Source organism: Scomber japonicus, chromosome 1, assembly GCF_027409825.1.
Source record: "Scomber japonicus isolate fScoJap1 chromosome 1, fScoJap1.pri, whole genome shotgun sequence".
In the NCBI taxonomy this organism is placed as follows: Eukaryota; Metazoa; Chordata; class Actinopteri; order Scombriformes; family Scombridae; genus Scomber; species Scomber japonicus.
Window position 1 is genome coordinate 10,469,235 of NC_070578.1, and position 26,797 is coordinate 10,496,031.

Below are 26,797 nucleotides of genomic sequence, written 5' to 3' on the forward strand. Positions count from 1 at the left end.
GTCTCCACCAGAGAAGAAGAAGACAGTAGGGGGAGACCGATTGCTATTTATACCCTGTGATTTTAGATCCAGCCTAAGGTTAATGGTTCATCTGCTGGGTGGGGTAACAGCTGAAAGTCCGAAACAACGAGTTGCAAAAAGTCCTTGAGATAACAGAGAGTAATGCCTCATCTGTGAACTTTATACTTGCATGATGACTCTATATATAATAAAGGCCTCTCTGGCCTGTGTTGTCTCTGTTTATTCAAAACTGTAAATTGTGTGGCAGAAATACAGTACTGTATGTGTGTGTGTGTGTGTGTGTGTGTGTGTGTGTGTGTATACAATGTGAAAAATGTCAAGTGTATACAAGAACTATTTATCTGATTGTAAAGCAGCCAATCTCATTGCATAATTAAATGGTCTTAGACAGTAAGTTGTGCAAACCATACATTTACAGTATCTGACAGAAACAGGTTGTGGTTTTAAGCAAAGAATACACTCGTTAGACAATGGTTAAACTGGAAACACATATATGGTGCATGTGTCACCTTTCTCAACATAAATCAGACACTAATGTATCTACACTCTACATAGCAGCACATCAGCCACACCTCTGTACAGTGTCTACACAGACAGTGTTCATGGGCTGCAAATGTCCACGGGGTCATTCAGGGATTTACCAGGCTTTTTCTCTTACACTTGGGGGTGCAACTAGATTATATTTATGTAATGTCTTGACACTCATAGGTTTGTTTAAGTGTATCTTTGCATAAGCATAATTCTACCATAGCACTTTGTTTAGATATTAGCGCTGCATGTAGTTTTTCCGATGTCTGATAAATCTTCAGCCATTTTTTTTCTTACCTTGCATTTAGTTAGTTTTGAAGCAGCTGCCTTTTTTTCAGAAGATTGTTGAATCTTTTTTTCCAATTTTCTAGCTTATAGATTCAAGAATACATCCATTTCAGACATGGAAGACGCTCTGATTTGAATTATTTTCTACAACATATTTATTTTACCAACCAAATATGTTACAAGTACACACACATCCATTTAAATAAAAAGGCATCACAATGCCAGGTAGTGGCAGTTTTTCACCTTACCTCCCTGGATGTTTAGTCATTTGTCATGAAAGCTGGAGGTGATTTTCAAGATAAAGGATGTTGCATGCTAACTGGCCTGATACAAGGGCAAGAATGCTTGATAAACTTTTGCTTTCCTGACTGACATTTCAAATTGTTTAACTTTAATTTGTGAGGCTTGATAGGTCTGCGGACTTCCTGTACCTCATTGGCATGGAGTGAGCCAAAACATCGCTGTAGATCGGAAGCCTTAAATAATTTGCAAAAGTAGTCTGGCACATTAGACCAGGGGAGCTTTCCCGCTGGATTCAACACAAATGTTCTCCAACTCTATAAAAAATATTATTTTCTTGTTATAGTCTACCACATTTGGACTTAGCTTGACACTGCCTGCCATTATGTTAAAGTGACTCCAGACAATTAATCAATCTGTGAAGGGAAGGTTGCAAAATACCATGGCCACAAACTTTAAAAAGCTCCAAAAACTCTGGATCCTACACTTTCCAAACACAATGTTTTGATAGACTGCCGCTGCTTGGCAAATTGCACGTCTTTCATAATCTATGTCCACTTTCTGTCTCCAAGCCGAAGCCTAAAGTTACACAGGGGATGTCATTAGATGGGGATGTGACATTGCACAACAAAACCCCAGGAAGACATTGCACAATTGTTTTAACAGGCTGTATACAGTGTTCGTTATGATGGACAGATTAACTTTGACATCATTTCTACAGTGCCTCTTTAACCTTTCTATTTTCAACTTTACACAGGTAATAAAAAGTCAGCTAAACCACTTATCCGCTCATGTTGTCACCTTGAATACATCACTTATAGCATCTGTTTTGAACAGGCTGAAATGTGAAAGATTCATTTGATTACTTGATCATGCAAACTTGGAACAATTTTAGGCAGGTACAAAATCTACTCAAATTTCACGTAGGACAATCAATGAAAAGCCTAGTAAAATTTATTCAGAAAGATCATGTTTATTGTTCTGCCCGACCACTGAAGGGTAAAATTATTCTCAATATAAAGACATCCAGTGCTGAGAATAGCTATTTGACCTACCATGGAGGGAGCTTCAGGAAATGTTTGCTTTCCAAAGTTGGAAAAAACAGAGACAAACCTACATTCATCGCACATTTGTAGGGATAAACACATACTTTACACACACTTGTGAACACACACACACACACACACACACACACACACACAATTTTATTGAACTATTACGCAGTCCATTTGATATACAGAATTAAGTTTGCATAAAAGCTATCATGATTGTTCACTTTAATGCCAAATATTAAAGTAGCTCTGATGTTATGCTACTAGTGGATCAATACCCTGGGTTTATGGTATAAATGCACTGCATACATCATTGAAAGCAGCAATGCGTAATATGAAATGGAAGCAACATAAATGAATACTTTTCTGATAGTAAAAATAAATGTTATGCAAGTAAAGCTATTCTTTTGTTACATTGGTTTTCTCTTTGATGATCACAGATTAGAGGTGAGAGTGCAACTCAACTAAGAACTATGTTGCTGATCTAGTGATACATATGATCCAGTGTTGATCATGTGTCTGTTCTTTTGCACTGAAGTTGATGTCCAGTGAGGTATTATGTTACATCAATCACAAAGAATAAGAATGGGTATTTATTGTACCTGATGATTATAGTGATTTTCATTCATTACATATCCCTGACAGTCAATTTTGACTTTCTAGGTGTTCTCATGAGGACTCCTCAGTAAACCACTTCATCACAGTGGCTTTGTTCTCCGTCACCCATTTGATGTTAGCTATGGTCTTCTCTATAGCCTGCTCCAGGGCCAAGGTGGCTGAGCCAAAACCACCATCTAGGTTGTCTTCTTTGAATTTCCTTAGCTGGATGGAGAAACAAAAACAAACACACAAAAACTGAATTTCTGCATTTGTTGTCTTTCTTTTTTGAATAGCTCAGGAGAATTAAGTGTCAGTGTGGTTGTGGTTGCGTGGGCCGCATACCTCCTGCAACTCAAACTCTGTAGAGAATCTCTTTGTGATTCCGCTGACAAGATTAGAGAAGGAAAATGATCCTTTTCCGTACCTAAAACACAAAGAGAGATGCCGTTTCCTTAAATATGTTGTGATATAATGATAAGGGTAATTGGACAATTCCTGCTGTTGATCTCATTTAACATCTTTCTGGAGAACACCAGATAAATGTCAATGTAAACAGGGACATCTGCAAATAAAGGGCAAATAGTGTGGTTGTCAGGAAATATAGCAGGATGTACAAGTTGCATCTTTACCAAGTTATCCTCAGTGTTGCTGCCTTTTATGCTCAGTTAACAGCTGTTGCGGATGCTTTTATTTAATCTTCTCCCAATCCTAATGCTCACTATTTTTCCAACAAACCCTCATGTTATGAGTTAAGCTGAACTCTTACTGCTCGAAAATGAAGCTCCATTTTGCTCTGAAGAAGTTCCAGGCCAGAGGCATCCCCACAACATTTCGTGAAATGTACTGGATGGTAGAGGTGGCGTCTTGCTTGCGGATCTTAGTTGGGTCCAGGGTGTACTCCAGATACCTGTCTCATCCAAAAAAGAGATCATCAAGTGTTGTACACTGGTGGAGTTCATAGAAATAGCTTATTTGCAAAACACTTCGAGTACTCTCACACATCTTGATGCTGCACGTACCTGTTCAAAAGCCAAGGTGCTTTGGTGCAGGCCAATGCCGACCTGAGCCTGGTAGCTTCAGATGCCAAAGTGGCATTCTGGAACATTCTCCAGGCAAAGTCCCATTCCTCCACACCACCAAAGGCTATGGCATTGCAGTAAACAGTGGTTTTCAAGTTGGGATGGATCCTGGTCAACATCAAGGTCAAAATTGTAGATTTTAGAATGAATACCAAACTAATCCCACTGTATCAAGAGGGGTCCATGGCACAAATTAACATAATTATTGGTGATGGTACTGTAAGATATTTTGTTTAGCTACATACTGTGAATACACACACACACACACACACACACACACACACACACACACACACAAACACACACACCTCATACAAATGGCTAGCTGCAGCTAACATCTGTACAGTTGTTTCACTGACTGTTTGGGACAGTTTTTAAATCTTACATTTTTAAAACACAAAAGAACTGACTTAAAGTTCTCCATACTCACGGATTGTGATGTGGATTTTCCATCCACTGTTTGAACCAGCTTTTTGTCAGCTCCCTACAACCCTGCACACCCACACTGCAAGCTATTGCAATAGCGTTGATCTGATTATACCTGAAAGAGGATGTGATAAAGTATATTAGGAAAAAACGAATGAGACTTGTGGAAAGGGTAATTGTCCAAATCAATCGCATGCTTTTTGCTTTAAAGAAAACTTCTGGTAAAACTCTTACTGGTCTGTGTGTCCCGTTGGTACTTTAGTCCAATTCTCTGTAATTGTCTTGAAGTGCTCAAAAAGTGGTTGTATTTGTTTCTTGAAATATGCCTAAAACAAAAAAGTACACTGTATAATAGTTTTTATGTCCTGTCCTCTTACTCTTTCCCTTTATGCATCTCAGTTGGCATCAAAAATGACGATCAGTATTAGTTTTAGTACTAGCAGTAAAGCAAAATTAACCTGTAAAGCTCCGTAGACCTCAGTGCGGTCAAACATTAAGATGTAGTATTCGAGATTTCTCAGTGCTGACTCCCAGGGGGTGTAGTCTCTCTCCTTGGACAAATATTTGGTGGTTCTCAGGGCCAGTGTTGTGTTGATTATTTTAGCTCTATACAAAGCAATAACAATAAAAAATAAGATGAAAAATCTTTCACATTCTGAAGTGTTTAATACTTAAAATACTTATTTTTCCATTACCTTGCTAGGTTGAATGCATCATCTATGATCTGTGCTCTGTTGATGACTGATAAACTCTAAAGGCAAAGACACACATACATTTATACTGTACATCATATCATAGACAACCAAGATGATGTGTTGAAACAAACCAGCTGAAAAAAAGCCATAATATCTTCTTTTTATTATCATTTTAATCTTTCATTACACTGCCATGGTGTCTGTAGTCTTATAAACCATGATCAAAATGCAATTTCAAAAGATGAAATTTGCCAAAACCATTGGATTAAACAATACTAATAAAAACTCTGAAACCATACATGTGCAATACAAGAAAGAGGAGAGCAAGTGAATATTGTGAATGTGTTTATCTAAAAGTGGAGAAACAAACTTGCCACTGCATAGAAGAATGCAAGAATGAGACAGTTGAAAAACAAGTGACTCACCTGATGGTTGGTGTTGAGCAGAGAGAGGAGACGATCCCAGTTGTCAGCGTCATAGTTTACCCTGAAATATCCAGATGCATTGGTATTCCCCAACACCCACTCCCCTTCTGATGCTCTCATTTCAGTGTTGGTGTCTAGTAAAAAACATGACAGGAAATCAATGCTGCAAAACATTCACCACATAATTGCTTCTCTAATGTGTGTTTCTTATATAGAATAACTATGACTGTACCTGTCTTTTTAAGGAGCCAATACTGTTGCTGCTCCACACCTGTCTTCATCCATTTAATCGGGACAAACCATGTGTAACTGGACAGAAAAACAAAAAGAGATGATGAATGACAACACATAATAGTGGCTACACTATCGGTCAGCACTAATTGTTTATTAAAGACATACATTAATCCAAATGGAGGACATCTCATGTCAGGACGAAACTCTGTTTTATCGTCTACATGGAACTTATAGTATAAGGTAAAACTGATTCCTACTTGAACTGAGAGGGCCTGTCCACTACCGAGTCAGGATCCAACAAGAAGTGTTTCTGGGTGATACTTCCTGTCCGAGTGTTAATAGTGACCACCGGGAAGCCCATCTGTAGGGTCCAGCGGTGCATGATGTCATGGACGGTGTGTGGAATATGCATATCTGGTGTCTTTTCAACTGCCTGACAAGAAACAGAGGGCAGAAGGAATTTAAGAAGAAGCAAACACCCGTGCAAAACACAGATGTGACTTTGATGTTTTTTTACTGAACCAACCTGTTGGAGATGGTCCCACAAGTCTGTATATACTGTGTTGCCAAAAGCGAATGTATTTAGGTAAGACTGAGAAAAGAAAGCAGTGATGAACAGCAGTTACTATAAATAATTGTCAATGGACTGTCATGTGTAATCAAGATAAAGCTACATTAGGGAACATGTATTTTTTTTAAAACTGTCACAATCAACTGACAGAAACTATTGCACACAGAAATTTGAATAATAATCTTTTGGTGTACTCACACACATTCGTCATGTCTTCATGAATTTAGTTTGTTTTGTCATACCCACAGACTCTGTCACACATGGGAGTAGTAATTAAATGATGAGGTCTTATAATAGAGTTAATACTCACACTGAGTCCTTTGGCAAAAACAGGCTCGCTGAGAAACTCTGACAGCATCCTGAGCACTGCCGCTCCCTGAAAATAACAAACAGAAACCAGGTTGGCTTTAATTTCTCATAACAGCGAAGGATCTTGCATTCAATCTAAGGAAAATATTAAAGCAAGATGTTTCCCTAATGGTTCTAAAAATTCTGTTGTGCAAAGCTGTAAATAATGTATGTCTATATAAAGGTCCCGTATCAGATAGTGTATAAAACTGTGTCAGAGGAGCAAACCTTGCTGTAAGAGATGGTGTTGAACATCTCGCTGATCTGAGAAGGATCATTGACCTCCTCTTCTCGGCGAGACAGTGGGTGAGAGGATGCCAAGGCATCCACAGCGAACACTTTGTGGACATCATACAGAATAATCTGGTCTTTCTGCAGCCAAGCAGAGTGATGAATTAGAGCAGGTTTAAACATTGTCTATGAGAGGTTAATGATTAAGACATTACTAACCTACTGTACGTGTCTATGTATCTGTTGCTCACTCATTTACTTTGAACATTATTTGTTCTCTATTGAAGACACTACAAACACCTGCTACATACAACTAGTCATGACGCTTCACTGTCTTTGAAGGAACAAGCATCATTCTTACAATGTTCCAGGTGGGCTCAGCATGGTCAGCTCCCAGGTACTCCACGTATGATGCAAAGCCTTCGTTCAACCACAGATCATTCCACCATCGCATAGTCACCAAGTTGCCAAACCACTAAAAAAAACATGACACGTACAAAAATTGTCCTGCTGTTGTAACCACTAAAGCCTCATGTCATCACAGCACATTCTCAAAGAATTAATGTTTCCATGAACACTGCTGACATCTGACAGTGAACTAAGATTTTGGCCAACATTACCGCTAAAGTCCTAAACTCCAAGAAATATTTTTAAAAAAACAACCTGAATCATTAGGAGCTTAAAAAATCCCAACCGCAAAATGTAACATTCCTCACGATGTCAGACTTTAAACACATCTAAAAGGCATTAGGGTTAATTTTTCCCTAGGTGCCATCTGTTTTTTGCAAAGGGAGGTTGAATATGATGCCTACATTTTCAAACATCATTGTGTTTTTTTACTAAAGAGGAGAAAGATTGTTGAGATTGAATTTGAATCAGCCTAATTTTGTCAAAAGGAGCTAAAAATGACAAGTCAGTCTTTTGCACTAATGTCCTACTTATATAACCTTCTATTACAACACACTACAACCTTTTTTGTTTTGATTACTGAGAGTGAGATTGATGTCAAGACAGTAATGCAGCAGAAATTTTGTGGTCTACCATGTGTGCCAGTTCATGTGCGATGACAGTTGTAACTCTCTCTTTGTTTCCAGCGGAGGATAGAATGGGGTCATAAAGCAGGGCCGTCTCCCTGTATGTGATCAGACCCCAGTTCTCCATTGCCCCAGCATTGAAGTCAGGCAGAGCTATCTGATCTGGAGAGGACAAAAAAATGTATCACTTTGTTAAGGTTAGAGAAACGTGGTAAGGTTTAAAGTCACTACTTCCTTAAAGTTAGGCTACCTTCATAGTCACAGCTAATATAATAATTATAAGGTTAAGGTTCAGGAACGAGCATAGTTTTTAGAAAAAACTGTCCAGACTTGTGGTTGGAAATGGAAATGGAAAAGTCCACTGTTGGGTTGTAGTCTCCCATCAGCCTACCTCCTTCAAATGACATAATTTGTCGACATGTACTGTAAATACTGTTATGTAGAATTTGATTGTCAATGGAGAAAGTGTCCACTTATGCTGAAAATGTTTATTGAAGCTTGGCCAAGGAGAATCAAAGTATTATCAATACACCTGTCTGATGCATGATGCCACCATGATTCTGAGGAAACTGTCCTCTATGGGTAGTCTCTAAGAATTCACAGGAATACTCTATGCCCATATATGGTCATACTAAATGCATCTACAGTAATGGAATTTGCCTATTGGTTCATTGTTCTACAAACAAGGAAACATAGTTCCCCATCCCTGAGTTTAGAGAGTAAGACATCGTCATATCCTCTGACCTTGGGTGCCACAGCAACGCTGCACCACTGATATCAAAGTGACTCCTACATTACCCAAAACACCACAGACAATTGCCTTTATTGTCTTAAGGAGAGAAACAGTACGTCTGCATGCTTGGCCCTAAATATGAAAAAATCCCTAACAGATAGGCTACATCATCTTAACTGAGCTGCTGCTATGGCCACTGGACAGCATCTGTCACTCAAACGTAACTGTAGCTCACTTTTGGGCCGCTGACATTACAACTTGATGTGTCATTTTTCTTGGGAGGACAGTCTCTCTCAATCAATTTTCTCTTGACTGGAGAGAATGTCACACCAAGCAGTTTTTAAAAATCAGCAAAGTAACATTAGATTGAATGTCAGATATAATCAACAAGACATTTTCCAGATAATAAGGGTAGACTGATAAATCCACTAATCAATGAGTGTCCACTACTCTCATGGTGTATTTTCATTGATGAGAAAAGAAGAAAGGTAAGGTTGACATACTCTGGGATTATGATTTTGAGACAGTGGAACATATTGTGGATATTATATGATCACATGTTGTATTGTTTTGTCTGTTTTTTTGCAGTTTCAGTCACTATTGGTTATTGTAGTGTTGTTAATATAAAAACAAGACTAAGCACAGGTTAAAATGCTCAATAGCAGATGTCAATATCTTGCAAGTAATGAACAAAATGTCTTTTCACACGCAAACACCATGTGTGCTGACTGAAATAAAGGAAATGAGATCAGTGTTTTGTCTCTATAGAAAAATGGTTGTCTCAGCACATTGCTGAGTTGACATACCTGACTTGGAAAGTGGATACGTTGCGTTGTAATAGTGCTCATAAAACTGAAGGATTGGCCCTGTAACGTTGAGAGCATATTGACCCTGATTGTTTTCTATGGCTTTTCTTCGAGCCCAGATTCGGATCTGAAAAAGAAAGAAAAAGCTTTATACTGCACGATAACTTTAAAAACCTCTCTCTCTGTCTCTCGCTCTCTCTCTCTCTCTCTCTCTCTCTCCAACCCTAACCCACCTGATTCTAATAATGAACTCGTTATCAAGCAGCTGAAGCTTCTCAGAGGGCTTAATAATGAGTTCATTATTAGAATCAGGTGTGGATGGAGTGACTTCTGACCCTTGTCATCAATAATATTAGTTGTTTGGTCCACTGGTGATCAAGCAATAAATGAAGCTGACCTGAATGTCAATATAGGGAAGAACATTTCTTACCAACAAATCGTTGTCTTGGTTTGACTCAATGCTAACAAAGTCTGTGACAATAAATGCAAGCAGATATGTGGACATCTTCTCTGTGGGCTCAAATGTAGTTTTTTTGACAGCCACGCCATCGATGGTGGTATCTGTAGTGCCTGGACAGTGAGAGGAGGAGTTAGACCATGACACTCTGTTAGCATTAACAGTATCTAGTTGCTGATTTTCTTATTAAATGTTGCCCAAGTCATGAATTATTTACAACAAACCTGTCTCACACACAACAGAGACATTTGATAACATAAAACACATGGTCTATCCTTTCATCTTCATATTGTTTGCTGTCTCCTCGTAAAGAAACTTTTATGACAAGAATGTTTCACATCAAACTGTTTTCTCCAGAGATCATTTACAGAACTAAATTCATTTTTTTGTTTTGTTTAAAAAACTAACCAATTTCCCTGCCGTTGGACAGAGCCACAGTGTCTTGTTTGTGGAAGATGATGATATTAAAGATGGCTTTCATGGCTGGTTCGTCAAAGCAAGGAAAGGTTTTCCTGGCATACGTTGCTTGCATCTGCGAGGTCGCAACAACTCTGCAAAATTTTCCGATTAAACATTAACACATGATAAACATAAACTATAGAAGTCCCAACAACAGGAATTAACTGTAGACTTATTGTCCACCATAAAATGCCCGCTATATCATTGCTTACCTTTTCACACCATCGTCAACGTATTCACTCCTGTAGAAGCCTTCCAGGTCATCTGCCAGCTCCCCCTGAAATTCAACATAAAGTACATAGGACGCCCCCACAGTTAGTCTACTACTTAGCTGAAGAACTAGATACTCTGTCTTCACCACAAGCCAAGACTTTTGTATAGCAGGTGCAGTGGCTTCACCCAGTCCACTCAGCTTAGCATGGTGTCCATTGAAGGTGGTGAGGTTCAGCTTGTTGGAGTGGATGAGGATGAGGTCTGTTTCCTTCTCACATCTGAATACCACCACTGAATGTCCAGTGAAGATGTACAGACCATCTATGTTGGGCTCCAACCGAGGCCACAGGGTCACATTGTAGGAGACAGGAATGAGGGAGTCTGGAAGTCTGTAGTGGTCCCAGGGGTCCTTTGAGGTGAAAGGGGTGGTGGTGGGTGTAGGCGTGCTAGTGCTGTCAGTTGCTCCATCTCCTGGCTTGCCTTGATTCTTGGCCTTTTCCTTATCGTAAGCGACAGACAGAGCTATAATCGTAATCAAAGCGATTGCTGCCAGTACAAGCAGCCCGAGTCCCACATTTTTACTGAGATAGTAGACTTTCCCCATGCCTGATCCAGGAGGTCAGAACAGGACACTGAGGGGTCTCAGTCTGTGTTTGTCCAGTACAGCAGGTCTCCTCTCTCCTTAGTTAACGGTTGAGCTATTAACATGGCAAAAAACACATGTTCATAATACCTGGAGAAGAATGAGAAGATGGAAAGACTTTGGTCATTTTGTCCACAACTCAACCTTTGGATAAAGCCAGTTTTTCCAGTTTTTGTGCTAAGCTAAGTTAAAGCTGTCAGCTGAGGCTTTACATTACGGACAGATATTCGTGTGGTATCAATGGTGTGATTTTCATGTAATTCAACAATAAGAACTCAAGTAAGCATATTGAATAAACTGCTTAAGTATTAACAATCCATTTCTGTTAGTTATTGAATTTGAACAGCCTCTGAATCATATTGTGTTGGGTAGGACATTGGACATGACTTTCCATTTGGATAGGGCAAATTTTTGTCATTAAAAAAAGCTGATTTCTTTCTTAGTACAGAACAGGATGGATTATGTATTTTCTGAAATGTACTTGAAATATATTGAAAGATACTAGATGGATCTAGAATATGAAGTCAAAAGCTTAAATCCTTGTCCCTATTATTGTTCTTTTCTCCTTTCTCATGCTTGGGGTTATTATTGCTGGTATTACAGATTTATTCTTCTTTTTAATATTGTTTTTTCTTTATTGTCTGTATTTTGTAGTTTGGGTTTCCCATTGCACCTTGTCATTACTTCTACTTTTCTCTCAGAGTCCTGTACTTTTATTAAAATACTAATCAGGACAGTGGAGAAGGAAGGAAGTCATGAGTTTTACAGCTGTATGTACAGTTTGTAGGAGGAAACAGAACATGATAAGTATCAGTTTTGCACAGGCAATAAGAGCAATTTGATTAGAATAAAGATGACTTCAGCAGCGGGACACTGGTTAATTGTCTTATTTACAAGCAACATTACAACTGATATCTCTACAACTGATTTAGATACCAAGTTCATACACGAGACTACAAATGCTCATGTTGACTTAGGGAAGGTTGTAACAGTAAATGAATACAATTATATCTATTTATTTAATAATGGATCAGTTGTAGTGCCTGCATTTGGTTTGTATCCAGGTGTTCATTCTTTGTGAATGAAAAAAATACACTGGCATGAGAATGGTAGGTTTCACCTCACTACTAATAAGAAGTGTAGCTATGCTATCTTGTTAGCTTCAAAGCCACTAAGACTTATAACTAAGATTTTAACCTGCACATCTTCCCAATACAGCTAAAACATCTTCATGTGACTGCACCAAAATTAATCTGTGATATAATTCTGCTGGCCTTAGCGGGAGATGACAAGTTTCCATTTCACTTTACATTGCAAGTAACTGCACAGCTATAAGCCCTGATTATATCTAGTGGTAAACTGCATACTAATATACATGATAGGAGATAACACAAACCCAAAGTAGAAGGCCTTGGATGACACCCTGTTACTTTTGTAGAACAAAATCCTTATGTTGAATGTTCCCTATCCAAGCAAAACATCTGCACTTTCTTTTCTGTCTGTAAGAATGTGCAGCTGCTTCCTCTGCTACAACATTTAATCATCATAACATGTGGGAGACTACAGGAAACACCCAGAGTTAGGTAAGTTACGGTATTGTATTTGTCACACAGTACATTAACAGTATTTATTATATATTATTTATGTTACTACTCATTATATTGGTTTGAGTGTTGAAGAACTTATCAATGTTGAGCAAAAGAAGTCCTTCTTGACCTTGCACATTGATCAAAGTTCAATACTTTTGGCAACAGATTCACCTCCATGACAAATAAGCCAACTTTATCAGCGTATGAAAACAGTGAGCTGTCGTTGAAAGTCCGCTACTCACGTTCCTAATGATGGTTTTATAACATTTGTAACTGCAGACCTGATACCTGAAAGCCGTGACCTTTTCTTTATGACTAATGTTCTCATCTACATTCATAAATGGTAGTAATTAAAAACGGGACATGCTTTTGGGATTTTCCACTAAGACATCGAGTCAGGAGTTGTCATTCAAAAGATTTTGGTATTTTCTGGAAGAACCTTGTGATAATAGGCACAACTTCCTAATAAGACAAAGTATGTGAAGTTGGAGGAGGACATAAACCAGTTAAATTGATTTTTCACATCCTGGCCACCCAAGTGTCCGTATTAATGACTTAGTGGTGTATGAAGTATTAATGAATTATTTTTTTTAACATTAATTAAGCAATTAGTTACATTCTTATTCCTTATAAGGCATGACCTCTTAGAAAGTGGTTTAAACACGATTTGTGTTTTATTTGCCCTGCCTTTACTTTCTCATTGTTTGAGTACATATAGATCCCACTGCTAATTGCAGAATCAATCATTTTCCCCCTGTTCCTCTTCCAATATGGTTTTTATTCTGACCTTATCAAAAAAATGAATATGTAGAAAGGTAATGAAGTGGTGACTCTTCCCTTTGCTATAAACTCAGCTTGCCCTTTTGACGATTCTGACAAAAATACAAAAATAACTACAGAAATAACCATAAAGCATTGTTATCTCACCAGATAAGGAAATATTTCAGGAGTTTTGAGCTATGCCTGAACAAGTATTTTATTTGTTTTGCAAAAGAGTCAGTGACATTATTTTGGCTCTATTCCAAGGCTGTTGTGCAATTCCAGTAAGATAAATTCCAATGAACCAAGGTGAGATCAAAGAACTGTAGACACATAACTGCAGATAAGGAGAATATGAAAATCTGTTGAACTGAAATATGTCTTTACTGCTAATGCTACCCAGAAACAGAAGTAATGTGTCGTTTTCTATTGCGGAGTTCTGAAAAATATCATCAGTCCAAATTCATTTTTAAAAGAAATTGATAAAACTGTGAAAAGCCAGAAAGTATCAAGGTGATAAAACAATGTAAAGTAGCTGTTCACTAAGAAAACAATCGCCAATCTGCAGGACATCAAACAGGAGGTTATTGTTACAGATGGTAAATCAACAACTCTTTATACGTTGTAATGGTCAATTAAAACACTTTTATGATAGTGAAGTCTAGGCTACTGTTAAAGGTTTCCTTTGTTACAAGTATCACCTGACAGCTACTAGCTACACCCAGTTTACAACAGCTTGATAAGAATCTGCTGTTAGATTTAATGTTTTGGATTTTCATGATAGCAGCAATCATAGTGATAAGTTCTAATGCTGAATTAGCATCATGTAACTCTAACCAGTATTGTTATTGCAGTGTGTTTCTTCCTGTAGATCAGATAAGACAGTCAAACCATATAATCAGGCAATTTATTCAATAAATCAAGTGAGGTGCGGAAATCTCAAGACCTGCTTTAAATCAGGCTCAACTGTCATTTTTGTTATGAAGAAAGACAAGAAGGCGGAGTCTTTCAAGGCACTAAAAAAAGTTCACCAGTGACTACTATGGGAACCCAACACCAGGTTAAGAACATCTGGAACTGATGCTTTTGAATCTGATTAAACTTTCCGCAGACTGAGACCACACAAATGTAGACATTGTGGGATCCCTCTTTAATATGAAACATGCCCTCAGTCACTGCTCTGTCTCTGCCACGCAATGCCTGAAAGATGTTTGTGTTCTTCAATTGGTAATGATCTATGTGTACTCAAATAACTGGTAAACATCACTGTTATGTTCAACTTACATTTTCAAAAGTTTATATTTTATAATTATTTCTTCAAATAACAGTTTACGCTTGAAGATTTACAGCATATGTTTATTTGGAAGTGTGTGATGAAAATTGAAAGTCAACTTAAAAATGTCATGTCTGACTATATATGTAACAATATTCTATCAAATGGAAATATAGCAGAGCAGAAGGATTTTGTTCTGGTTGCTCTGTGCTAAAGGTTAACAATTATTATGTCATTGTTTTTTAGGGTTAAACAGTGTGTAAACTCAGTAAGAATAATGAGAGAGTAGTGGAAATGAATCAGTGTCTTGTTAAAGATAAATGTTTCTAATGTCCTGTCCTACATTTCCCTCCAGGTTGACTCAATAAGCAATAGAATCCAAACAAATCACAAGCACTTTCCCCATCAGTGCAGACAGACAGTTGGATCATATTGTGAGTGGGAAGGTTGGGGAGGGTAAAAAATGACAACAAATCTGTCTCATAGTGTGATTTTAATAGACTATCCTTGCTTTTCCCCTGCAAGTGCTGCTCATTCTTGCTGGTCAAAAATAGTGCATGAACTCCTGTTTGTAATCAAATGCTCTGCACAATACGCACAGTGCACATACAAACTGTATTATACATTTCTGTATTGTACATTTCTCTGTAAATCAGTAGGAGTTAAATCAGTAAGTTAAAATAGGAGAAATAGCAGCAGTCCTCACTCTGTGTGTAGCTGTACTAATCATGACATCTGGGAATGAGTAAAACCTTATTACTGCAAGTCTCAATTTAGCCAATATGGAAAAAAACACATCATCAGCATGACACACACTCATTTCTTTCAGATGCCGTGCCTCCATGTCATTTGTTATTTCAACCAGATTCCATGTTGGGGGGGGAAAGTTCATCTTATCTCATATGTGAAGGTAACCTGTACACACGTTTTTGCATTATCATTCTACCGGCACACATGAACCTGTGACCTGTACTACCACAACCTTGCAGTCTCAGCTGCACCCTGCCAAGATAAGCTTTCACCAGCTGTAGGAGCTGCATAGTTCACATCTAGTACAGCTCACACTGGATGTTGACAGACAACCAGTGAATGCAAAGCAGAGCCAAGAAGTCAATCTGGGATTTTAACTATGTAATTAATTGTTTTCTGTGTTCATAGCTGTATTGTGTATAAGTGTTATTAACCGTTTGCGTACCACTGAAAGACTGGTTTGTAGCTTTGCTTTTTGTAGTTTTTTGTGGACATATTCTGTCTATACTGTATTCACGCACGAGTTATAGTCACATATAATTTTTTTTCCAGGTGCTTCTTAGATCAGGCAACAGCAAAGTTGAGAGAGAAAACACTGTGGCACAAAAATGGATTTGCAGCCTTTAGTTGTGGAAACAAACTGTGTGGTCTGTTAGCACTACTGAAGGCTGTAAATCAATCAGCATGACCCAGGCTTTTCTCTCTGAGGTGTAAATCTTTTTGTTTGGTTACAGACTAATTCTGAGAAACCTTCTTTGGCATAGAAACTGTTGCAAAACACTGTGCCAGATGCCAAAAGCAGTAACGCTTACGGTACAGGCGACAGCAGAACAGTTTCAGTGGAGAAAAAGAGGTAACCTGCAACAAAAAGAGCGAGTTGGCATGTAAATTAAACTGCCAAACACAGGAAAAGCAGTACATACCAAACCCAGTATAGCAGAATGTCCACTGCAAGCCCTGATTTAAGTCTGCATGAGACGCACAAGTTGTAGTTAGAATGATCCAGGCTGATGTGAAACGCTCACGGACTGCATCTGTGTGGAGTGGAGGTGGGAGGGTGGTGTGAGTTACCACAGGTTTTCCCGGAGACGTAGGGAGGGAACAAGTCCCTTAAATTAAAAGGAAAAAAAAACCCAAATTTGTGCTAAGGAGGGCTGAAAGAATGTGCCTATATCAACAAGGCTGATAACTCAGTGTTGAAGAGGAAAGATCCTTGGATCTTATCCTGGCACAGAGTCACAGAGTGTTCTAACTGGTTTAATTCTTGTTTCACATGATGCTGTCTGAACGCAACCCGGTGACTCAGGTAACCTGCTAAACCAGGCTGTTTTGCATTTTATCCTTTGCGAGAAATGTCTCTGACACAGAGACACGTCTCCCTTCTATAGAAGCTTGACAGGATTTTGTGGTTTCACTCAGCTGAGGATGACAACTCTGATTCTATCTGAAAACCACACACAGTCTGTAAGACACAAACACACTTTATACAAACACTTGCAGATCCAAAAAAAAAAGGGGTCAAAGTTAGTTTCTCACATCTCTGCACAGATGTTGGCAGGAACCTACCACAGAATTACAGTCAAATTTGGCAAGAACTAAACATCATTTACATTTGATATATGAAGCACAATCTGCACCCAGGAGGACAATTAATATCATTCACAAATCCCACAGATGTCAGAAACACTATATTATAGAGAGATGAGAAAATAAATTGTGAATGAGCCAAGCACATGAGAGATTATTCAAGTTTGAATGCACAAACATTTGGAACAAGAGATAAAGATGCGTCTGAGTAATTACAATCCGACACAGAAGCCAAACGATCATATATCAGCTAACTCTGTCTAAAAGCTCCACTTGACAGGAGGGAATGTATTCAAACTGGAGGGACCACTTGTGATGAATGTCAGACATTTGGAAGAGTCGTACAGGAAAATGTACGCTGAGCCAACACTTCTCATCTTTCTTTAGGAAAGTAGGAACTGAACCAGCGGGGGAAGAAAAGGAAGGAAAGAAAACATACAATCGCAGAAAATATATATATTAATATCTCACTTGATGCTTTATAGAATTGAACTTTAGATATTTGTGCAAATCCTTCAACTGGAGTCATCTGTAACAAGTACACAGTAGAACTCAAAAATAATCCGCAGCTTATCTCCCATACACGTGAAAAGATTGGAATGGGGGGGGGGGGGGGGGGGGGGCAAAGCTGCGGTGGTTTTCTGTAGTACATATATAAAAATGGTTTACTCTGTATTAACAACAGAGCTGAAAGGAGGAGGAGGAGGAGGAGGAGGAGGAGGAGGAGGGTGGGGGAGAGGGTTGGGGGAGTTGCAGGGAAGAAAAAAAGAGGCCGTCAGTAGTACATCAGCTCCTGCAGAGCTCAGCTGGGATGCTTGTTCAGAACGGGGAGAGGCTCGGCACTTTGATATTGATGTCTCCGATGTTGATGTTGCGGGGAATCTCAGGCAGGTTCATGTTCTTCACGGCGGAGACAGCGCGAGCGGGGGCCGCCGACAGACCTCCCTGTCCAAACAGGAGGACAAGGAAAACAACTTTAAAGCCACCGCGTGTGGAATTCTGATGTAGTTAAAGCACCTCACAATACTGGCAGTAGTTTTTATGCATAGAGAAAACTCATAGAAAATAATAACTGTAGGCATTTAAGAAGTCTTGACAGTGTTTTTCCATGTTACACCCATTTATTACATACAGTATCATGTATCAGCAGAGGTCATTAACAGGCAGACTATGATCCAGACACGGACCTGTAACTGATTAAATATTGAAGATTGTTAGTGTGTTTCTATTTTAACAGGCTCAGCATCTCCGGCTATTATGATAAAAGTGGAGCGGCCCTCAGAACCTCACAGACCACTGTGCATAGCCAATCTTCTCACGTGACACTAATCAGCCAATCAAATCCGTGCATTTGGACATGTGGAGAGACTCGCTCCATTATAGCGTCATCTTGCCAACATTTTCACATGTTGAGAGATTTTTAAAACAAAGGCTTCCTTTTTAGTGCATGTTACGAAATTTGGAGAGGTTTTTTTGTCATAACCAATCAGTGGTGAGTTTAACTGGAAGCAGCTGTAAGAGCAGTTAACGATAGGAATATGTTATTGCTATTTCTCTAAGTGGGTTTACAACAACTTGTACAACTGCACCGCTCTCATTCAGGCTCTTGCCATATTTCTGTCACTTTTTCATGAATGTAGCTAGATCCGTTCTTAGCCGCACCTACTAAACTTTGATTGGGCGGGAAACAGCCATCAATGGCACCAAAACCAGATGTATTTGAATCACTGAACAAATATGAAATGTGGGTGGTGAGTAGGAAGTCTGGATCCAGGGTCACAGTGTCAGTGACCTTTAATGTGATGGATGACCTCTTTAATTCTGAATGTTGATTTTATAAGTAAAGTAAATGATGCAGTGCCTGCCAGGGAGGCAAAAGAAATACTATTGAAAAACTCATGTTACGTATTAGAGAACAGCCAATATTGATTAAAATTCATTAATTCATTATTATCAGGCTGTCCTAACAAGTCTCTGAAGACTCTCCAGCTGGTCCAGAATGCAGCTGCATGCGTTCTGACAAAAACTAGAAAGAGAGATCATATTACTCCCATTTTGCCTTCACTGCATTGGCTTCCTGTAAAATCTAGAATTGAATTTAAAATCCTTCTCCTCACTTTCAAAGTTCTTAATGATCAGGCTCCATCATATCTTAAAGAGCTTATAGTACCTTATGTACCTACTAGAACACTGCGCTCCCAGCATGCAGGTCTACTTGTGGTTCCTAGTATCTCTAAAAGTAGAACAGGAGGCAGAGCCTTCAGCTATCAGGCTTCTATCCCGTGGAACCATCTTCCAGATTTGGTCCGGGGAGCAGACACCCTCCCTACATTTAAGAGTAGACTTAAAACTTTCTTTTTTGATAAAGCTTATAATTATGGCCAGCCAAGCTTGTCCTGGACCAGCTCCTAGTTTATGCTGCTATAGGCTTAGACTGCCGGGGGACTCCCACGGCGCACTGAGTTCCTCTCTTCTCCTCTCTCTCTATCCATCCATTAACATTCATCTACCACTAATGCATTCAATACCCTAAACTTCTTCCCCGGAGTTGTCTGTGCTTTCTCGTCTCACAGGGCCTGTAGACGTCCGGATGATAGATCCGGTCCAGTCCCGGGCCTACTAGCTTCAATGTTGATTTTCAATGTGCTTCTCTCTCTCCTCTCTACCCCAACCGGTCGAGGCAGATGGCCGCCCACTTTGAGCCTGATTCTTCCTGTTAAAAGGGAGTTTTTTCTTGCCACTGTCGCCAAGTGATTGCTCATGTGGGAATGTTGGGTCTCTTTAAAATTAAAACCTGAAGAGTTCGGTTTAGAACCTGCTCTATGTGTAAAGTGCCTTGAGATGACTTTGTTGTGATTTGGCGCTATACAAATAAAGATTGATTGATTGATTGTTGAAGTCTACACTGTTTCAGGTTTGTGAGCAAAGACCCTGACATCTTGCTTTAACGTGGGTAGGCAAATCTGACCTCTGACTTCTCCATCCGGTTCTGCACCTCCACCTGAGCTACGATCTCATTCATGTTGGTCTCCAGCACCATTCCTCCCATCACCACCTCCTGCAAGATATAATGGACCTGCAGACAAAGTTCAATACAGCAATTAATAAACAGTAACAGTTTATGCAAAAGAACATTTCAAAAGAAAATTGTGCATGATGTCTAAAATAGAATAAATAAAAAACACAAACTGGAATGCACAACATGCTGTACTGGTTGTGACAAATGGCAGCCAGATGCAGCTGTTTGAAGCTGTGTGAGGTCCAAAAACTGCCCCGTTTAGCAACTCAGCTTATCTGTTGTTTCTTAATACAGTTGAAGTTGTAAGTTTCTGTACACTTTACGCACATTTTTCAAACACTACACAGATTTCATGTTGAATTATAGTTTTATGAAGTCAGTTAGGATGTCTACTTTGTATATAACACAATTCATTTTTACAAACAATTGTTTCCAGACTGATTATTTCACTTATAATTCACTATATCACAATACCACAGGGTCAGAAGTTTACATACACTAAGTTGACTGCGCCTTTAATTAGCTTGCTAAATGTCAGAAAATGATATCATGACTTTAGAAGTTTCTAAAAGGGTAATTGACATCATTTGAGTCAGTAGATGTTCCTGTGGATGTGTTTTAATGCATACTTTCAAACCCAGTACCACTTTGCTTGACATCATAGAAAAATCAGAAATCAGCCGAGACCTTGCAAAAAAGAATTGCTGACTTCCACAAGTCTGGGAGCAATTTCAAAGTGCCTGAAAGTATCACGTTCATCTGTCCAAACAACAGTACGGAAGTATCACGCGGCCATCACACCACTCAGGAAGGAGGCGCGTTCTGTCTCCTAGAGAAGAACGTACTTGGGCAGGAAAAGTGCAAATCAATCCCAGAACAATGATAAAAAGAACTTGTGATGATGCTGGAGGAAAAGTTTCTATAGCCACAGTAAAATGACTCCTATATTAGCATAATCCATAAGCCATAAAAGCAAAAATCTTACTAAAGGAGGGACTGTTGCATTTCACAAAATAGATGGCATCATCAGGAAGGGGCAGAGCTGAAATTGTGTGTCCAAGCATGGAGGCCTACAAACCTGGCTGAGTTCTACCGGCTCTGTTAGGAGGCCAAAATTCCAGCAAGCTACTACGAGGAGTTTGTGGAAGGCTGCCCGAAATGTTTGACCCAAGTTAAACAATTTACAGGCAATGCTACCAAATACTAACTAAGTATAAGTAAATGTCTAGTCCACTGGGAATGTGATGAAAGAGATAAAAGCTGAAATAAATCATTCTACTATTATTCCAACATGTCACATTCTTAAAATAAAGCAGTTATCCTAACTGACTGAAGATAAGGCATGTTTACTAGCATTAAATGCCAGGAAATGTGAAAAACTGTGAGTAAACTTCTGACTTTAGAAGTAATTTAATTTCAGAGAGTCCGTCTCTCTCTCTCTCTCTCTCTCTCTGGAATGTGGCGCTCACTCACGCCTCATTAGGAGACTGTTTCAATTTCACTTTTAGACGTTTCACTTTCAATTTCACGTTTAGCCCTGTGAATTCCTGTTGGCAGAATATATATATTTCAGGGGAACATGAGACTGTGTTCAGTTGCAGTCTCACTTTGAGGTTGATGATAATAAACTGGAGAAAAAAAAAATCACACCTAGCACAGCTTTGACTGTATCAGTAATAGTAGCTACATAATGTGACTTTAGGCAAAGACATAATAACCCCATTAAAACTGGTGACCCAGCCTAAGTCTGTAATTTATTATTATTCACATGTCTATGAGAGACTGGTGATATAAAGTCTGCTTTCAAAAACAACACTAACCACCCACTGAATGTTGCATAACTTTAAGAATTACACTTTTACTGTGCTATGCAAGTTTTTGTTGTCCAGCTTCAAGTTTCATCTTTCCAACATTCCTCAGGCCAAACCCCACTGCGCCACATGACGTCAGTTTCCTGCTGCGAAAATTCAATCAAGATGGTCGTGGACGTGTCTGATTAGTCTCCAGCAACACTAGTAGCTGAGCGCCCGGGAGAAAAAAGGAGTCATGAGCAATTTAGAGGTCCTACTAAAAAGATCCTGCGAGTCCAACATTTCTAAATGCAATTTTTTGAAGCAGTTAACTGAAAGATATCTGGAAAAACCTTCAACATGTGTTGTTTGTTTATTCATCCCTTTGACATATGCTCACTTCAACACACCCTTCTGAGTTGACAATGTCAAGATAAAAAACTGCAGGATTACTCTTTCATGACCTCATTAATGATGCTAGTAGTTCTGGTTAATATAGACTATCGGGAAAAACAGCTGTTTCGTGAGTGTAGAATCATGAGACCACAACAGCTGTTTGTGGACACGCAAACACACACACCCCATTAGTTTGGGGTCATGTCGACCTCTCATCACATACAGCACGTACAGTAAACATAATGGAATAAACATGGATTTAAAGGATGGATATTTAGATCAATGTAACAGAGGTGGGGTCAGATTTCCTGAACCTTTGCTCACATGTCATCTCCACACAACCGACACATAATCAGCTCAAGACACTATTCAAATGCTGGTAAAATATGCAAGCAGATGGTAGATTTGCGTCACTCACCAGTCAAAAACAATAGTAGCCTTTTGAGTTGCTGATAAAATTCACATTCACCAGCAGTTTGGCTGCCAAACAAAAAATTAATTTTGAACCCTGTGAGGTCTCACCTTGTCCATGTGAAAGATCAGGTCCAGTTCACAGACGTTCTCGAAACATTTATCCAACGTTTCCACAAACACCTGGGAACAAAAGAAGGACACAAACGGTCAAACATATACAAGTAGAAACGAGGGATTTACAGTTCTTGTACTCTAAGATCATCGTGGTCCAAACATCACGCCTCATATTGACCCTAATACAGAACATCTTAAAATCTACACATCTGGGTTTAATGTTAGTCTGCAGATTACTGTGTGATGAGTCATCACAACATGTAAAATAAGCTTCTTTAAGGATTCTGTAATCATAAAACAACTTATTTTAACTTTGAAACATTTTTACTATAGTTGATGTGCTGGTTTGTTCAGTATAAAACATTTTAAGAAGTCTATGCAGTGTACTTCAGTGATATCTGAGGAATAGGCTGACTGAAAGGTTAATACAAGTCACATCTATTCCATTTCATTTGATTCTTGACATTTCAATAGGTGCTTTTGCATTTGTTATTCCACCATCATAATTATCTGTGACTGCTAGTACAGAACTGTACTGATAATTATCTAAGTTAATAGATTTATTAACCTTATAATGATATTGCTTAACATTTGAGGACACTGATTCTTGTCTCGTGTGTGCTGCCTCAAGTACATAAACATTTCCCCACAGGCATAATAAAGATGTAAAGTCATATTTTTGAACTGATAAAAAGAAAGTGCATCAGCATGTTCAGATGATAACTTTGATAAACTGTCTATAAAGCCTGTATCTGTGATATCAGGCTTCCCTCATTCACGTTGTGTCATGACATGAATGTCTTAGAAATGTGGGATACTAGAATACACTAATCAAACATATTTTAATGTAGAGGAGCCTTGGTAAGAAAACAAAAGGAGGGACATTTCGATAAAGTAGCAGCTGACCTGGATCAGGTCCAGAATGCCAAGCTCACTCTCAGATGAGTCCACACAGAAGACAAAGTAGAGGGTGGCGTAGTGTCGGTAAATCAGCTTGTAGTCAGAGCCACCGATGAGACTGAAAACAGATCAAAATACCATTTGAAGGGAAAATCTATGTTGTGTGTGAAAAGATAACAAAGGTCGACATGGTCAGTGAAATACATGCATGCTATCAGTTTGATTTATGTGTATAAATGAATTGATTGAGAAAAGTCAAAAACAGTGGTCAAGACCAAGTCATCTGTTGTGGGTTTGGCTCCATCTAATGGTTAAAGTGGTGTTACTGCATGTGTGGTCAGCAGCTGTCTCATCTTCATGTGACTTCATGTGACATCAAGCTGAACAGCAAAATCCCACAAAAGCAGCTCAGGGTTTATAATAGTCAGCCACTTTTTTGTTCTTTTATCTGTCTTTTATTCTCTAAACTATTATTTGAATGTAATAACATATCATAACTCCAATTGGAAGTCTGCCATACATTCTTTTAATACATGAAAAACTCATAGTTAGCTGTCACAGCATTAACCAACCCAGTTTAGTTGATGCAGTTTGTCCGAACAGCGGTGCCTCACTTACACCTTGTCTTTTTACTAGTGCATATACACACTTAGTTCTTCAAAAGCACTACTTGCCTTCCACCCTCCAAGAAGTTGCAGACATTGTCATCTCTCTTCGATACCAAATGAAACGTCTCCCGAATGATCTGCTGCTGCATGTCCTCTGCCTGCAAGATAACATGGTACACATCTACTTAAATGATAGCCACTCAGTATGGTTTATAAATCTATCCTGCAGGTAACCAGTGTAGCACCTCAACACCGGTTACCTCTATGTTTTAGAGCTGATTTTAAAATCTTAAGGATTACTTTTAATCATGTTTGGGATTAGCCCTTGATTATCTCACTGATTTATTAACCTCTTACAAGACAAGAGGTACAAGAGGTCTGTGGGTAATTCTGAGGTCAAGGCTAAAAACCAGAGGTGACTGAGCCTTTGGAATAGAGCCAGACTGATATATCGGTCAGCCAATATTGGCCTGTCAAAGATATATTGGTATCGGTATATATGTTGTGTTTAATAATAAGTAATATAGGTAGCATTTTATGTATATTTTAACATAATTCAAGTTTATCATATGTTTGTTTGTGTTGTATGTGTTTATTATTTCATTGTTTATAATTATTGAATTCCCAGTGAAGTTTACTGTTTCAGGGCCCTGATGTCATTTTATACAATAAAGTTTATAGTTAAACTATAAAATATCACAGTCACCAGTAGGCTACAGGTCTTTTTCACAAGAGTTTGAAAACCACATTGCAAAAAAAAATGCGTTTTATGTAATATTTTGTATATGATATTCAGCCGATATATTGATATTGGATTTTTTTTGTTTGTTTTTGTTTTACTCTCCAATATCGGTGTTGGCACCAAAGATCCAGTATCGGTCGGGCCCTGCTTTGGAGTCAGCACCCCGTGACTCTGGAACAACCTGCCAGAGGAGATCAGGCAGGGTAGCTATGTTTCTTCTTTTGAATCTCGCTTAAAAACGCACTTTATCAGAACTGCTTTCTCTTGAATCAGTTATTCTTCTGTTTTTACTATTTTCTACTGTGTTCTAATAATTCATACCTCTTGTTAATATTACTGAATCAATTCTACACGTATTTATCATCTATCGGATTGCTCATTTCTCTTGTTTTATGTCTTTGTAAAGCACTTTGTTTTTATTATTATAACTCAAGTCATTTTTATCCCATTTTGTTTCTAACTGGGTAGCTTAAATTCAGCATAAGACCCTTGTTACACTACACAAAGTATAACGTAATAATATCAGTTTGAAAGTGCTCGTTTTAATACAGTCTTGAAAGAAGTTAGTAATGGTGTTTGCTTAAGCAGGAGGAACTGAAACTAAACAGATGGCAGTTCATTAAGCTGCAGGCTAGCATTAGATAAGCTACTAATGTTTTGAACTGAAAACCCCAAAATATACTTACAAAATACTGATAGAACCGGATGAGCCGCGGTTTCCCGTGGTTGTTAAATATTAAGATGGCTTTAATCATCTCTACTGTGTCGCGTTATCAAAGCACAAGAAGAAATAAGGGTTCAAATGTTATTATTTGGACTGTTTAGATGACACTAGCTTTAGTGCTAAATGGCCTCTCAGCTGTCCGGATGAGTTAAATTGCTACATCCGGTTGTGTGTCTTCACATTCAGCAGTCGACCTGTAACAAACACCATCACTTTCGTTCCGGGTAGGTTACTAAGAAATAAGTAGTATTGGTTCTTCATTCAAATATAGATTAAAATCTCCTCTCTCTGTTGTGTGACACATTATTATTTATTATTGTATCATTCTTATATAGTTGTGGGAGAGTGTATATTTCTGCCTACTTTCAGCTACAGAAAACATTCGAATATTAAAACGTTCAGCTTTTATATAATTATAGCATACAATTACATTTACGTAATTAATTATTAATTTAAAGTATACATTTATAATGAAAAGTCTGTGGGAATGTTTGAAAGCTTATATCTTAAAACCTAAACGTGATGAAGTATTTCATGGACAGTTGTTCCATGTGGAAATGCTTAATATAGGCTATTAAAACATGGCACATAAAAGGTCACCGTGTGTTCAGTTATTACGTATTTAACACTTTAGCTAATGAATCTGACTCCAGTGACAGGCCACGGCGAAATTCTTTTTCACCCTTTTGGATTTTTTGATAAACACATTTTTTAATTCTTTTGGCACATACTTTATTTAATTATCACCAAACCTGATACTAATAATCAAATTAACCTGAACAAAACTTTTGGGTTTTTTTGGGTATCACTCACCTATGGTAATTTGTTATCGAACGTTTGAGGTCTGTCCAGAGGGGGCGCTACAGTCACATTATAACAAGATATTTCTGCAGTTCTGTAATAACCTTAGGTTAAGTACATATTGTGTGGAGCTATAACAGCTCCACTTTGTAGTCATTAGTAAAACACCATCATACTACTAATTAACTTTCACATATCTTTACTGTAAAATTTTATGGTAATCAAATTTAGAAAATTCGCACAGGTGG

At 38.4% G+C, this 26,797-nt stretch overlaps 2 protein-coding genes across 2 annotated transcripts; both read right to left on the reverse strand.

Moving 5' to 3' along the window:
* Positions 1–2,270: 2,270 nt before the first annotated feature.
* On the reverse strand, positions 2,271–16,506 carry LOC128356214 (aminopeptidase N-like). The gene is made up of 21 exons (XM_053316696.1): positions 16,378–16,506; positions 10,440–11,173; positions 10,177–10,319; positions 9,742–9,881; positions 9,312–9,438; positions 7,780–7,934; positions 7,100–7,213; positions 6,736–6,879; positions 6,470–6,535; positions 6,115–6,180; positions 5,846–6,021; positions 5,587–5,663; positions 5,355–5,488; positions 4,930–4,985; positions 4,693–4,840; positions 4,469–4,560; positions 4,239–4,349; positions 3,749–3,916; positions 3,496–3,636; positions 3,072–3,153; positions 2,271–2,951 (listed from the first exon to the last, which is right to left on the reverse strand). The coding sequence occupies exons 2-21, from the start codon at positions 11,042–11,044 to the stop codon at positions 2,799–2,801; spliced, it is 2,898 nt and encodes a 965-aa protein (XP_053172671.1). The 5' UTR covers positions 11,045–11,173; positions 16,378–16,506; the 3' UTR covers positions 2,271–2,798.
* Positions 15,181–25,878, reverse strand: ap3s2 (adaptor related protein complex 3 subunit sigma 2). Its single transcript, XM_053316753.1, has 6 exons — positions 25,711–25,878; positions 24,349–24,440; positions 23,681–23,792; positions 22,769–22,840; positions 20,010–20,117; positions 15,181–17,986 (listed from the first exon to the last, which is right to left on the reverse strand). Exons 1-6 carry the CDS (start codon positions 25,777–25,779, stop codon positions 17,861–17,863), a joined length of 579 nt encoding a protein of 192 aa, XP_053172728.1. The 5' UTR covers positions 25,780–25,878; the 3' UTR covers positions 15,181–17,860.
* Between the last annotated feature and the right edge of the window lie 919 nt (positions 25,879–26,797).